The 15309-nt window shown below is 43.9% G+C and overlaps 1 protein-coding gene across 8 annotated transcripts in view; it reads right to left on the bottom strand.

Moving 5' to 3' along the window:
* Positions 1 to 15309, bottom strand: part of LOC310844723 (uncharacterized protein) — a 226560-nt gene that overhangs the window by 197079 nt on the left and 14172 nt on the right. For all 8 annotated transcript variants that reach the window (XR_014564272.1, XM_083739122.1, XM_083739127.1 and 5 more), the window contains exons 2-4: positions 14490 to 14624; positions 13395 to 13507; positions 11486 to 11581 (exon numbers count right to left, since the gene is read on the bottom strand). Coding sequence is in view for 7 of the 8 variants with exons in the window: in XM_083739122.1 (XP_083595248.1) it covers positions 11486 to 11581; positions 13395 to 13507; positions 14490 to 14624 (344 nt within the window). In the remaining variant the exon portion in view is untranslated. The remainder of the gene's footprint in view (positions 1 to 11485; positions 11582 to 13394; positions 13508 to 14489; positions 14625 to 15309) is intronic.

The raw sequence follows: 15309 nt of genomic DNA, 5'->3' as shown, positions 1-15309 counted from the left end.
CACAATGATTAATCACAAAGCCTCGGGAAACTGATTGGTAAGTTTGTAGTGGGGGGGAGGAGGAGGAGAAAGGGTGCAGATTCTGGTTAATTCCTCCTGCCTTGTGCACACAAGTGATAAACCCAGTTATAAGAATGGCTGTTGCTACTGAGCACTTGGTTCTGCATACAGGTGGAATGACTAGGGATGGGACTTCTGTGCAAATTTCTGTTTTAGGGAAGCGTACATACAGGCATACCCCTTTGCTGCAGGTTTGGATGGGGATCCTTTGGCCCCTTAGAAGTTGATGGACTACAGAGACTATCATCCCTGACCATGGCCATGGTGGCTTCCAATAAGGGAGCCAAATATCACATTGCTACTGAAGTTCCACTTCAGTCTTCGCTACTATCTTCCACTCAAGAGCAAGTGTTCCCATACCCTCCATGACTGTAGGTGGAAGCACAAACATCTCCCCATGTTTCTCTGTAACATCCACAGATGCTCCAAAACTAGAGCTTCTCAGACAAACAGAACAAGGGAAAGGACGAACACAAGCATTATTAGCTTGTTAGATAAACAAGAGGAGAGATTCGTGGAAGGAGGAGGTGAAATGGAGGGGAGAAATGAATGAGTCTATGGATACCCTCCACGGTGTCCAACCTAGCCATGGTGAGATGGGCGCAGTGCAGGCTGTAGGACACTGGTAGGGAACCGTAACCCCTAGCCAGGATATTCAGTGGTTAGGGAAGAAGAAGAAGAAGAAGAAGAAGAAGAAGAAGAAGAAGAGGAGGAGGAGGAGGAGGAGGAGGAGGAGGAGTAGGAGTTTGGATTTGATATCCCGCCTTTCACTCCCTTTAATGAGTCTCAAAGCGGCTAACATTCTCCTTTCCCTTCCTCCCCCACAACAAACACTCTGTGAGGTGAGTGGGGCTGAGAGACTTCAGAGAAGTGTGACTGGCCCAAGGTCACCCAGCAGCTGCATGTGGAGGAGCGGAGACGCGAACCCGGTTCCCCAGATTATGAGACTACTGCTCTTAACCACTACACCACACTGGCTCTAGGGATGATAGGCATTGAAGTATATCAACACTAGGAGGGCCACAGGTTACTTTGTATACCTCTGGCAATGTTATTTCAATGTGATCTTACATCATCAATATGCCTTTGCTGATTCTGATATTGATACCTGACCATTGGCCATGTGGCCAGGGGGTGATGGCAGCTGGAAGCCCACAACAATTAGTTTCCCATCTCTGTAATAGAGTTACTGCAGAAGACATGCACAGGTCTTCCTCTACACCCAACCCCCCAATCCCAATGCTGGCCACAACAGACCTATTGTAACAACAAAATTCATCTTATTTTTCTGCTCTTCTTCATTTACCAACTCACTGTGAGCACCAGCAGCTGAGGAAGAACACATTTATTCCTGCTTAGCCCCCACTTCTCTCCCAGTCAGAAAAGTAAACAGCCTCTTTCACTGCAGGTATTAAGGATGCATTTGTTCTCAAGCTGGTTATTCTTGAGTGCATTTGCTGTTGTCACATCCATTCGGCGCTTTGCTGTTTTCATGCCTATCTATCTGTCGCTCACTGCTAATAGCTCTAAAGTTCAGGTACTCAAGGGCAGTTTGTCAAGATGTGTGGATTAATATCTTGTCACATCTGGGCTGGAACGAGGCAATGATTTTTCAATCTGCACTTTACAGTTCTCATTGGAAAATGTCGAGAGTTTTCTTTCTTTCTCCGTCTCTTATAGCGGATGCAAGGGAGCACTTAAAATCCACAGAGGGTATATACTGCATGTGTGGAAGAGGACAGCTCCTTTAACTGTCCTTCTGCTGCAAATTTTACATCAGGCCATAAGAACATACATATTATGCCCATAATTCCTAAACGCACACATACACAAGGCATTCATAGCAACCCTGAACAATTTCATTCGTGTGCATTTAATAAAGCTGGAGTCAAAATGTTCAGCTAATGCAGCTGCTACTAACAGCAACTCATACATCCTATTGTTTCATCATATATTTGCAGGCCAGGGTTGCAAAATCAGACCCTCAAGTTGTGAAATGGGCAGTAGGTAGACTTGAACCTGAATACAAATCCTTTTCAGCCAGGATAATTACAGGGGATGGGGAAGTGGTATTTTTAAGGATAACATAAAGCCCCTAGTTCCTACCAAGGTCAAATAGAATAACAGCAAGAGTAGGATAGGGGAGGAAGAGAGAGAGAGATATTAAAGCTGCAGTCCCTCCCTGGGGGAGGGCCATAGCTCACTGCCTGAACATCTGTTTTGCATGTGGTATGCCCTAGGTTCCAGCTCCAGTATCCCAAGGTAGGGATGTGATGGATCTCTATCTAAAACCCTGAAGAGCTGGTGCTGCTCAATGTATAGAATATTGATCTAGATGGCCTCATGCAGCTCCTTATATTTCTAAAATGCAGTGGGACTTGTAACCAAGTGAACTAAAATACAATCAGATGAAACATGGTACTTTTTCAGAGAACCCGCCCGCTTTTAAAACAGCAAAGAAGCAACACTAGAATATGTAGCAACGACATCTCCAAATAGCCACATTCACTCTTCTAACCCAATTGCTGTGGAGCAAAGAAGGAGGAATCGCAGAGGCTTCAAAATATACACCTGGCAGGCCTACAGCTAGCAATACTCTAGAGCAAAATATCGCGCACAGGAATCTTAACATCCTAAGCCAGGAAAAAACAAAAAGGCTTGAGAGCCACTTGAGGGAACATTTCCTGCCTTAACAACCTGCACAACTGTTATTAGATCAATTGGCAGTGCCCTACTTTCCCTACCACCGCTCAAGAGGTAAAGTAGGTTTTTAAGCAAGAGAAATGGTGTGGGGTTTTTTAGCACTCCAATAGTGGGATGCCCTTGCTAGAGAGGTTTGCCTGGTGCCAACACTGCTGTCATTTGGCACCAGGCAAGAACATTTTCATTTGACCCAGCATTTAAAATAAGGGTGAACTAACATTCAGGCCAGCCTTCTCCCCCCCCCCCCTGCAATGGGAAACACACTACAGACATTGTCATGGCACCTTTGCTGGAGGACCAAGGTCCAGCAATGTTGAAGTCCCACACAGCTCTTTAAATCTTTCAGTAATACCTGTAAGCTTATGTTATTGTTTCATCTTGCTGTTTTAACTTTTGTAACCCCACTCAGAAATTTTCAGATGTTAACAAGCAAGCCCACTTCTGAAACTGATCTGATAAATCTGCTGCTTTAAAGGTAGGACTGGCAATCACTACACTTCTTGGAAGAGAGAGTCTTAAGTGCCATTTATTTAGCTGCGACTTGGTTTCCATCACATTGCTGTTCTACAAAGTAGGAAAATAAGTGGTAGCAGAATAGCTGGTGATTTTTGTTCAGAACAGCAAGACTTTTGTGGGGTTTTGGTACTGTTTCCATCTGCTGCATTTTCTGCTGAACCAAGTGCCGGTAACTGGAGAGGTTTGCATCATCATCATCATCATTTTTTATTTGTATGCCACCATTCCATAGTTAAAAAACAATGCTCAAGGCAGCTTATAGCATAACAGGATTTACATAATTACAAAAGTCATAAACAATAAATAAACCACATCAAAAAAATACACAACCAAGTGGAAAACAATTTCCACATAAATCAAAATCTAAGAATACGGCTTTAATATTACAGTTTAAAATGACATAGGTAAAAAATAACAGCAATTTAAACAAAAAACAAAAACAAAATGAAGCCCTTTCTGCCCAGCAGCAGCAGTGGCAGCAGTCCTTTATAGAGCCCACTCTGCATTAACAGAATTAGGCCTACATTATGAATCTTGCAGATCTTCAAATGCAGTATCTTTTTCCTAGAACAGCCTTCCCCAACCTGGTGCCCTCCAGGTGGAAGTTGTGGTCCAAAATATCCAGAGGGCATGCGGTTAATGAAGGTTGCTTTAGACCAAGAGAACTCAGTGTGTGCATGTGGGTTATTGTGTAAGAAGACAGTACATAGGTAATCTGCTGTGCTAGAGTACAAACATGGACTCACCATTTGCTTTGGATTCCTTCCCAGTCTCATCAGCTTGCCTGCCTTGTTGTACATGTCTATCCCAATATTTCTTGATCCAATCCCTCTTGCAGTTTCCCTGCCTCTAATTCTGCCTAGTCTTCCCGTCCTGACCTTGACAGCTGGAAACTCACAGCTGCAGTTGTTTGCTTCCAAACCTTTACCTTAAAACAGAATTTCCACCAACACTAGAAGCTCTGGGTCTTTAACAGACACAGAAATCCAGTCAACGCAGCTATTCGCATTCTTGCATCTACATGCTGTGAAACATGGCACCTTCGAATTTCTGCTTGTCATGGGGCTGCTAAAAGCATCAGTGCCTCATTGAGGAAGAACACAGTAATCTCTCAAGAGAAAATGATCTGCCATTAACTAAACCATTTTCTGTTGGAGTGCTCTGCACAAAACGGAGAAATGCAACAGGTACAACTTCTTACAGCAATGGAGGTGCAGGAATTGGCACCACATGTTAATTGGATTTCTGCTGGTCAATACATTTGGTAAGGCCAGGAGGGAAAGTAAGTTGAGGGGCCTGACAAACAAAGGGCTTAATCCTTGGTGGTAGAGCTCAAATGCAAAAAGCAAGGGAGGGAGACAACTCATTTAATTCCAATAATGATCTCTCAGTAGTCTAGGCTGAATGCTGGAAGGGGGGGATGGTTTCACCAACTTTTGGGGGCCAGTAGGCATATTTATATGCCTGTTGTCTTTGTCCATGGAGTTTTCTTGGCAGGGATACCTGAGTGGCTTGCCGGTTCCTGCTCCAGGTGCATCACGTTTGGTCAAAACTCTCCACTATGACCTGTCCATCTTGGGTGGCCCTGCACGGCATAGCTCATAGCTTCTCTGAGTTATTCAAGCCCCTTCGCCACGGCAAGGCAGTGATCCATGAAGAGAGCTGGACCATAAAGAAGGCTGATCGCCGAAGAATTGATGCTTTTGAATTATGGTGCTGGAGGAGACTCTTGAGAGTCCCATGGACTGCAAGAAGATCAAACCGTTCCATTCTGAAGGAAATCAGACTTGAGTGCTCACTGGAAGGACAGATCGTGAAGCTGAGGCTCCAGTACTTTGGCCACCTCATGAGAAGAGAAGACTCCCTGGAAAAGACCCTGATGTTGGGAAAGATTGAGGGCACAAGAAGAAGGGGACGACAGAGGACGAGATGGTTGGACAGTGTTCTCAAAGCTACAAACATGAGTCTGACCAAACTCTGGGAGGCAGTGGAAGACAGGAGTGCCTGGCATGCTCTGGTCCATGGGGTCACGAAGAGTCGGACACGACTAAACGACTAAACAACAACAACAACAGGCATATTTGGAATTTTGAGAAAGTGTCATGGTGTCATGAACTGGCAGGATGACAGTGAGGAGGAAGAGGAAGAGGATCATGGCAAGGGATTGTAGCTGGGAGTGGGACACATTGGGGCAAGCTGGGGATGTGGAAGGAGAGTTTGGTGTAGGAAGTACTCATGGAGCAATGGTGAGGGGATGGGGGTCAAATGCACAGGGACCAGAGCAGCAGGACCAACTTCAGCAATGTTTACCTTCTTGCCCTGTTCCTGCCACCACTCTAACCCTTCTTGAACATGAGATATAGTTGTTTTGCTTCCCAGTAATCACCAGCTTCGTAAGAGGCCTCTTTTGAACAGAAAAGAGGTCAACCCCTTGTGTGATAAGTGAAACCTATATTGAGGTTACTAGGAGGAAAAGAGGGGACATGAAGACGGTATGATCTTTGTTGTGCAAATGAACAGCAACCGCTTTTACTAGGGTTACATGAAAATATGGCTCCTACTCCGTTTGTCCATTTAAAAAAATGTACAGACACCCATTGCAAGAGAATTTAGATGAGCTGAAATTTTACCAAAAAGGAAAGACAGTGAGGGATATTCAAGCCTCCTGCTGTGGATTTTGATTATGAGCCAATTATTGCTGCAGTTGCCACGAATGCTTATTAGCTGAATTTCAGGAACAGGCCATTTAAGAACTCAGACCTTGAGCAGTAGCTTTTGTGCTTTGATAGAAAACTGAAGCCTCCTATGCATAATGTCATTCGGAAGTAGGCAGAATAATACTAGTGGGGCCCAGACTTGCTCATATGAGCAGAGTCACCATCATATCCAAAGTGCCAGCAGCCCCTGCTAATCAGGGAAGAACTCTAGGGTGGAGGGGTGGGTTCACTCCTGCTTGGTACCGCAAGCGGGCATTCCCCTCTTCAGCAAACAGGCCAACACATCCTTGATCAATCCCACTCTGCCCCATTTTTGGACCTGACCCCTGATACTGCAAGCAGAAGCCATGGGGCAAGGAGAAGAGTTTACTGCAATAATAGGCTTAAGCACCTACGCCAGTGATTTTCAACCAGTGTGCCATGGCACCCTGGGGTGCCTTGAATGATGGTCAGGGGTGCCGCAGGCAACACCGGCCTCTGTCCAGTGTTCTTTCCCTTCCTCCTCTGATGCCCTCTCATGTTTCTGCCACCCAAAGGCTTGTGTGGCTGTTTGTTGCAGCAGCCCTGGCTACAAGCGCCACAGGTGGGGCTGGCCAGGGGGTACTAGTTGCCAGGAGCGGAGGTGGCCTTGAAGTAAGCAAACAGGCGAAGGAGCCCAGCCAGCCAACCAGTCTGTCAGCCCTTACTGTTGGGAATGGACAGACAACTCTCAGGCCCTTGTGGGGCAGTGTGAGGAGGCACCTCTCTTTGGGGCATGGGGAGGCAGCTCAGAGACCAGGGGCGGCAGCTGCAGAGGACTCCCAAAGAGAGGGGAGAGAAGATGAGGCTGAGGGCACACTCCACAAGGGAGGGTGTTCGAAAAAGGGCAAGAGGCTGCCAGCTTTGCAGGGAAGCGGTGACCTAACTGGGCTCCTGAGCCCCACAGAGGTGCTGCAGAAAGAACGTAGTTAGTCAAGGGAGCCGTGTACTCAAAAAGGTTGAAAACCTCTGACCTAAGCAAATAAGCAGTGAGTCTTAACATTTTTAAGTCTCCAGATGCATACAGAATTCTTCACAAAGGCTTGCATTTTCTAGAAGAGGAGCTATGAAAGTCTACTGCAATAAGGAGGATTTTGTTGCACCTTAAATGCTTATGTAGCTTATGCTTTCTCAAAAAAGAGCTTGCTGGCATCAGATACATGAAGACGACAATGAAATTGGCTCTGGACTACAAGAGCTTACCGCACAATAAATAAGTTGGCCTTCAAGAGATGCCATAAGACACTAATTAACTTTTATGGTCATCTTACCTGCAGTTCTGTACTATCACTTGGTATCATGGTTATTTTGAGGTAAGTGTATTCTCTGGAACATTTATCCTCTCATTCCTAAAGTGGATGTCCACTGTGCCTACCGGGGGGGGGGGGGGGAGGTGCACCATAAGACACCCTTCGCTAACCTGACAACTTCCAGATGTTTAGGATGACAATGTTCATCAGCCATTCCTGATGCTAGCTGGGGCTTATGGGCGTTGTAGTCCAAAACAGCTGGAGGGCACCCGGTTGGCAAAGGGTGCTACTGGATTATAGAAACTTGCAACCCATGATGCTTCACCCTTTCCAGGCTGTGAATGCACGTTGTGGCCACTAGAGAACATCCCTGTAAGAATATAAAGAGTGCCTTGCCACATCAGACCAAAGGCCTACCTCGTAAAGCATTCGGTTTCCATAGCGACCAGCCAGAGGCTTTTGGGAAGCCCAGAAACAGGGCACCAGCACAACAGCCACAATAACACTTGTGATCTGTAACAGCTGGTATTTAGAAGCATACTGTCCATGGCTTGAGGTGACATAAAGCCATCAAGACTAGTAGCCATCTTCAGTAGCTGAGGGCAGTATTAATCCTGGGCTCAGTACTGACCCTTGTAGGTGTGAGCTGGTGGGACAAAAAAAATGTATTGGGCCAGTGAGATGTAGTGGCTATGGAATAGGGCCTAGGAGGCCAAGGTTCAAATTTCTTCTCAGCCAGGAAGTACAGGCAACCCATTTACGTGGCAGTCACGTTCCAAGATACCGAGTGTTTAAGTGAAATTCGCATATATTTGAAACACCATTGAAAAAGCCTGCAAACACTCCTCACCTCCCCACCCCATTCTGCCCCTTTCTGTGACTTTTTGGGTTACTTCCTGGTTTGGTACAGTGTGTATGCGCAGCCGCACAAATATTGAATGTGCGTTAAGGAGGGAAGGTTGCCTATACATCAAGTACCATTTGGCCAATCACAGTCTCTCAGTCTAACCTGCCTCAAATGATTTGCTTTGAGGATAAAAAGCGAGGAGGGTGGAGACCATGTACACCACCTTGAACTCCTTGGAGGGAAGATGGGTTATAAACGTAATAGTAAATAAATAAAACATTGGATGAGGGGAAGCAAGCTTTACTTAATCCTCCTTCCCTCGACTTTACCACCTCAGCCAAAATGGATAAACAGTAATTTCAAATCCCAGCCTTGACACAAGACGTCTCAAGAGAAGAGTTCTGACCCTCAAAGAACACAGCTTGCTCAGTGCTGCCTGATTAAAAACATGAATAATCTTTATGAGAATGTCTTCCTTACATGTTTGAGCTGGGTGGCTATTTAAAAATAAATAAATAAGACCAATGCACATAAAAGTCTGTTTCAAGACAACTGACAAATACTGGGGGGGGGGGGGGCGACGACCCTTTTTTTTTAATGTGAACTTTACACAGCTCAATCTAGTATTTTTATATTTTTTATATTTTGTTTTGAAATATCTTATTCTATGCAGAAAAACTGATGGAATACATAGATGCAGAGAAATTGCATTTCTTCTTACTGTTCTGCGAACCTTCGCCTCAAAATCAAGATAACCTCGTATTGCAGACTTACAAAATAAGCTGTAACATCTCTAAGGGAGTCAGTAGACTACCTTGCAAATTGCAAGGGAATCGCTCCCTATTACAGATTGTTATGATATCCCTGGGCTGTCCTCGGTCATGTCAGTGAACTGTTAAAAGCTTTCTATGCCCCTGTTCGATGTAATGCATTAATAATGGCTTCACTTAAAAAACCAAAAACAAAACTACTCACCACCTTTTCCCCTCATTAGCCGGCTTGAATGCCCAGCAATCAAGGGGGAACTCAGATTATAGGAAATTTTAGAACTATACATTCCAACATACTTTGGAGTAAAGAACCAGGTTTAACCAATTCCTTCTTTCTATGTGTCCTCAAAAGTAAGACAATGTCAGAGACGAAAAGTTCCAATAGCTACAGATGTGTAATCTTCAGTGGAGGACAAGAGGGGCCTTGCACCCACTGTGGATATTCCAGGATCCCATCCCTGAAATTTTCTGATATAAAAAAGCAAAGGCAGTTGCCTCATAAGCACAATTCCAAAATCTACATGATCAGGCCAATCAAAATGTGACTTTTTAAAAAATTTAAAAAGATATGTGTTCTTTGCCATGGTCTGCAACCTTAGTAGCAACCTCTGAGCCGTGTACTTCCAGCAGAAGTCTTCGCCTTCATTTCCAGGACTCATGAATTGCTTTTACAAATATTTCAAAGTGAATTTTGCCTATAGTGTCATTTACAGATCCAGAACTGGCAGCCTCTCAATAGCTCATAGCCCATGCTAGAAGTGATGACTGCCAGAATTCCAATCAGACCCTCAGGAATCAGTTGAATGTGCACAGACCACCGAGATAAAACTTCAAGCTGTAAAGAACCAGAAATGGCAGACTAAGCAGCACTGTTTTTAATGGTTTCGTGTCAGCACTCTAGTCAACTCCCCGGGAAATAACCACTGCAAAAATCCTCGTTTTGATTCCAGAATCCAACCTTATCGCTGCAGCTCCACAGTTTCTCCCACCTTAGAATGCCATATGCCTTGCGTGCTCAAGGGAATGCCTTTATGTTTTAGACATTAAGGTAATCGCTGCATTAACAACTAGAGATTCGAAACATCGGCTCAGATTCTTCCAACATTCCCCCCCATCAGAGCTAAAGGGAGTTCTGGAGCTTCTGCTGAAATGGACACTGTGCAGATGTCAACGGAAACACAATTCCATTGGTGGGCCCACAACACAATGATCTGCATTCTCCATTGCGCAAAGCATTGCATCTATAAAGACTCTGGTTGCAGTGGTAGAGTTATTCCTTGTTATACCTGATATGGTTTAGCTTCTGGGTCACATGAAAGTCATACCAATGCCGAAAGTGCATCAATGTCATTAAGCTGCACTAGTGGAAAAGTTACTTGGAATGAGCACTCATGTTTTGTGTGCCCACAGCAACATACACATGACCTCAACCCACTCTCATCACAGCTCCTGTATTCAAGTTTTGATTCCTGTTCAAGACTTCAGACGAGTTCAGACAGCCAATGACCTCCCCACCAGAGTTTGTTGGGCTCCAAACCCCATTAGCTCAAGCCAGCATGGCCAATGGGTAAGGATGATGAGAGTTGGGGTCCAGCATCTGGAGGACACGAGATTCCCAGCCCCCTGTACTAGACACATCCCTTCCCTTCTTTCTCCCAATATTCGTAATCTATAATCCAACAAGACAGAGCCAAGTGTGGTACACAAAACACACAAAACGGCTTTTGCAGAATCAAATGATCACACCCCAGCAGAGATTGCCTGGGATTACCAACCGGGTGGTTTGGAAATGAAGTAAAAATGTTATAAACATAAGGAACCACAGAAGGAGAGGGAAGGGAGTCAATATATGATATATGAAATAACTTGATTTTTAAGAGTTTTTTGCTTTTCATACAATGAAAACTATAAATAATTTGTTTTTAAAAGGAATACCAACTGCGTGAATTGTTACCTTCAAGAGGCAGCTATGCACACAACCACTAATCTGAATGCTTGAATCCACCTGTTAAAGATACAGAGACCTTCGCCAATATCAGGCAACTTACAGGTTGCTTATCATAAGCAATCTCAGCTTGCAGTCAGGAATGCAATGTGAAAGCGATTTCCATTCTGGCCTGCCTTCAGCTCAGTTTTCATGAAATGCTACATTTCTCTCTTTGTCCACTATTTAACATAAACTAAGTGCTTATTTGCCTAAGTTACAAATTTACCTTCACTAGCAATGCAGTTATCTGCGCACCATCTACTTCCATGGAAAGGAAATATCAAAACATTGAAAAATGATTTACCGGTAAATAATAATAATAATAATTACGTATCAGTTGTGGGCTATGTGGTGAGCAAATCTGGTTGTATTTGCTGGGTCGTTCCAGACGTGAGACAAAAAACACAATCTGCTTCCGTTTCTGGCAGAATTCTCTGACTTTCCAACTTGCAGCTTAATGCCATAAGACGCTACTCAAAATGTACTAAGGCCATAGGGTCGTATCCTTCCGCAGTGGGCTTTAATTGCCATGCCACATTAAGGAAACCGAATGTAACAAAGCTTTGGTCAGCACATGGCTAGAACTTCCCCAGAAAAATATGGAACTTCTGACTCACCATACTGGCAGCGGGATCCCTGAAATCCTGCTGGACACTGGCACATCCCACCAGAGCATTTCCCTCCATTGAAGCAAGTGCCCACAGAGCACAATGCTGGAGGAAAAGGGGAGAGACAAGGCAGCAACAGTTATATGCAGAATCCATGAACTTCTCATACAGCGAATACTACAAATGTTGCTTGAAAGCGAATGTGCCCAAGTCCTCCCTCCAGGAAGGGAAGGGAAGCATTATTAATAAAATAACCCTGAGGGCTTTTGCGCACATAACAAGGCAACAAACTATAAATGCATGTTCAGACAACAGGGTGATGAAACATTTCAAAAAGAATGGGAAAAAATTATGTCATACATAGGAAGGATAAGGTGAAATAGTGAAACCAGTAGAACTGAAATAAACCTCATAATGTGAAATACAGAGAAAATTTCTGGATAAAGAAAATAACAAAAAGTAAAATGTACAATGTGATTAATGTAACCAATGGTAGTTGTAAATGAATATAGACAGACAATAAGAATTGTATATACAAGAGAATTTATTTGACTATAGACACTATGGACAAATATGAAAGAAGATGATGGATGATGGATGAAGACAATGCAAAAAAGTTAGATGTGATATAAAAGGCCAGAAGAGGGAAGGAGGGAAGTCGGCTCTGGGGAGCAGGTGTAAATGTGAAATGTAATACAATATGTGTATGTGGAGTGTGCAAATGAAAACCAATAAACCAATATTATGGGGGGGGGATATAAATGCATGTTCAGCAACTGGCAGCTACGTTTTCTTAACATGTGCGTGCACCATACACCTGCATCCAAACACAGTTGCAGATTTCATGCTTGGGACTGTCCTACACTGTTGTTGTTTTAATTAAATGCAAAGGCTCAGTACTTTATGCTTTGCATAAAGGTGCCAATCTTCAGGGCTGCGAATGTCCCCTCTAAAACCCTGGAGTCCTGCTGCTAAGCAGTAAAGACATTACCAAGCTGCATGGAGCAAACGAGATGGATCAATGGTCAGACTCAGTATTTATTCAGTTATTTTGTTTATTAAATTTCTACGCCCCCCTTCATCCTAGAATCACAGGGCAGTTTACAGTATAAAAACACAAAAACAAAGAACAAAAACCCCACACATACAAAGTTTAAAAGGCCATAAACTGGCTAATTATCCAAAGGCCTGAAAGAAGAGGCATGTTTTTGCCTGGTGCCAAAAGATATGCAAACAGAGGTGCCAGGTGAGTCTCTCTGGGGAGAGCATTCCGTAAGCAAGGAGCCACCGCAGAAATGAATCGTCTCTGGACCTCTCATGGAAGAGGCACACAGAGAAGGACCTCAGACTATGACTGCAGGGTTCAGGTCAATTCATATGGGGAGAGGTGGTCCTTGAGGTATGGAGGTCCTGAGCCATTTAAGGCTTTATAGGTCAAAACCAACACTTTGAATTGGGCCCGGAAACTAACTGACAGCCAGTGCAGAGACAGGCCAGAATTGGTGTTATATGCTCCAACTGTCTTGGGCCCCAGTGAGCAGCCTGGCCACCAAATTTTGCACTCGCTGAAGTTTCCAAACCTTCTTCAGAGGCAGCCCCACGTATAACGTGTTGCAGAACCTAGAGGTTACCAGAGCATGGGCAACAGATGTTAGGTTATCCCTGTTCAGATAGGGGCATAACTGGGCCATCAGCTGAAGCTGATGGAAGGCCACTTGAGTCTCAAGCAAGAGCCAAGGATCCAGTAGTACCCCCAAGCTGCATAGCCACTTCTTCAGAGGAAGTGTAACCCCATCAAGTATAAAGGAGCTTCTTGTGTTCCTGGTTTTTAAAAAAATAAATAAATTAAATAAATCAAGAAGCATCTTTAAAGAATAATGAGTTAAGCAGCTCAAGGTATTCTACAATCACAACTTACAGTGAAGGCACCCAGCTTCATCATCTTTCTTCTGGCTCCAACCAGGGCAGCACTTAAAGACAGTGTGATGTTCCATGCTGTACACTTGCTTATAAATGGTATAATAGCTTGTCCTTTAAAAAATAATCATAGTAAAAGCACAGTGTAAGATAGCGTTAAGACAAAACATTGCCCTACTTTGTTCAGGCAACAGCTAAGGTCTACATCCAGCACGCAAGGAAGAAAATAGCATCTCTATTTTGAGACACATTATCAGTTATTGCATAGCAGTGGTTTTCAAACTTCCTTTCTTGGGGGAATGCTGTTGACATTGAACTCACCTGATTTATCCTCCACGCATCTGCCATGGGACCCACATATTGCAGAAACAGAAAGGGGCAAAAAAATATTTAGTGAGTATATTAGAGGTTACCACCCACACACTTCTGCTGCGCTTTTCTGCTTGTGTGGTGGCACCTCGGTAAAACCACTTCTTACTGTTTGGAGCAGACTTTTCCCCGGAGGCAGAGGACAAGAACAGAAGTCATCCTCAAATTCACAATCAAGAGCTTCTTTATAGCTTGACTGGTTGCACAAGCATTTCTGTTACTATTATATACAAGCTATTTACATTCCTTCTCTCTCTCCAGCATGGCATAATCTCAACCCAGTAATTAATCCTGACACAGCAAAACTCACAATATCAGCAGCACACATTGTCTTACTTCCAAACTTGTTATCAGCGTGCGTGCTGTGTGTGTGAGTGTGAGTGTGTGTGTGTGTGTGTGTGTGTGTGTGTGTATGCTTTCCTCATGTGGAAATTGCAGCCTGCAACAACCTCCCTTTATTTGCACCTCCAATTGACACCAATCAAGCCTAGAGTGCCACTCTTACACACTGACGAAAAATTCTGGAACCCTCTTTAAAGCTTCCAGGAACTTTTTTCTGTTTCTTAAAGAATGTTTTCCTAATACAGTAAAGCAAAGGTGTGCAGTCAGCATCTCTTAACACTTAACTAATGTGTGATAGGTGATCCTGGGTATGCCTGCTTGCTTACGATGTGAAAATTGCTTCACTGATCAAACCATGCTTTAAAAACACAGGACCATGTGTTACCTTCTCTCATAGGCCATGCACCATCTCTGTCCTGCACAGTCCTGCTTCCACATCTTCACCAAACGGGTAAAGGCTTGAACACATGGCTGGCGATGCCCCACCATGGCCAACTCTTGCTCGGAACAGACATTTGGCCTGCAATTTTGGGAAAAGAAAATAAATCAAGAGCATGCACTGTGGACACACAACACCAGATAACTCTGTCAAACGCTCCCAATTCTTATTTTGATTACCCAGATATGAGTCACCAACACCTTCCTATCTACTTTATGTTGTAAACAGCACGTAATTTTAGACCAAGCCTCTTCACCGGCTGATTCACACAGAACTTGATCTTCAACTGCTTAATTGCTCAGCTATGAATAATTAGCAGATGGTTGTACAGACCTGAGATGGAAAACCTATAGTCCCCCAAATACTGTTGGACCTCAATTCTCAGCATCCCCAAGCAGCACTGACAATGCTCAAGGATTATGGGAGCCATTGCCCAGCAACATCTTTTAAATGTGTTGTGGGAGGGGAATTATTGGTTTGTTTTTGTTCTTATTTTTATTATGTATTTTGTGTTTTTTTAATTGTAATTTTATCTTGTGACACCCCCCCCCCCGAGGTCTATGGATAAAGGGTAATATAAAAGTAATAAAATAATAATAATCTGGAGAGCCACAGGTTCCCATCCCTTGTCTATTGAGTTCATTTTCCCCAACACACTGCAGAGTGGCTCCTGCTCAAACGTATCTCTCGGAAGTCCCTTATCACTAGAAGTCCTCTGTTCAAATGTCACCACACTGATGATCTCATTAGGTGGCCTTAGGCAACC

This window comes from Podarcis gaigeae (assembly GCF_964106915.1).
Source record: "Podarcis gaigeae genome assembly, chromosome: 5".
Lineage (NCBI taxonomy): Eukaryota > Metazoa > Chordata > Lepidosauria > Squamata > Lacertidae > Podarcis > Podarcis gaigeae.
Note: the sequence above shows the minus strand (reverse complement) of the source record. Positions and strands in the feature narration are given on the sequence as shown.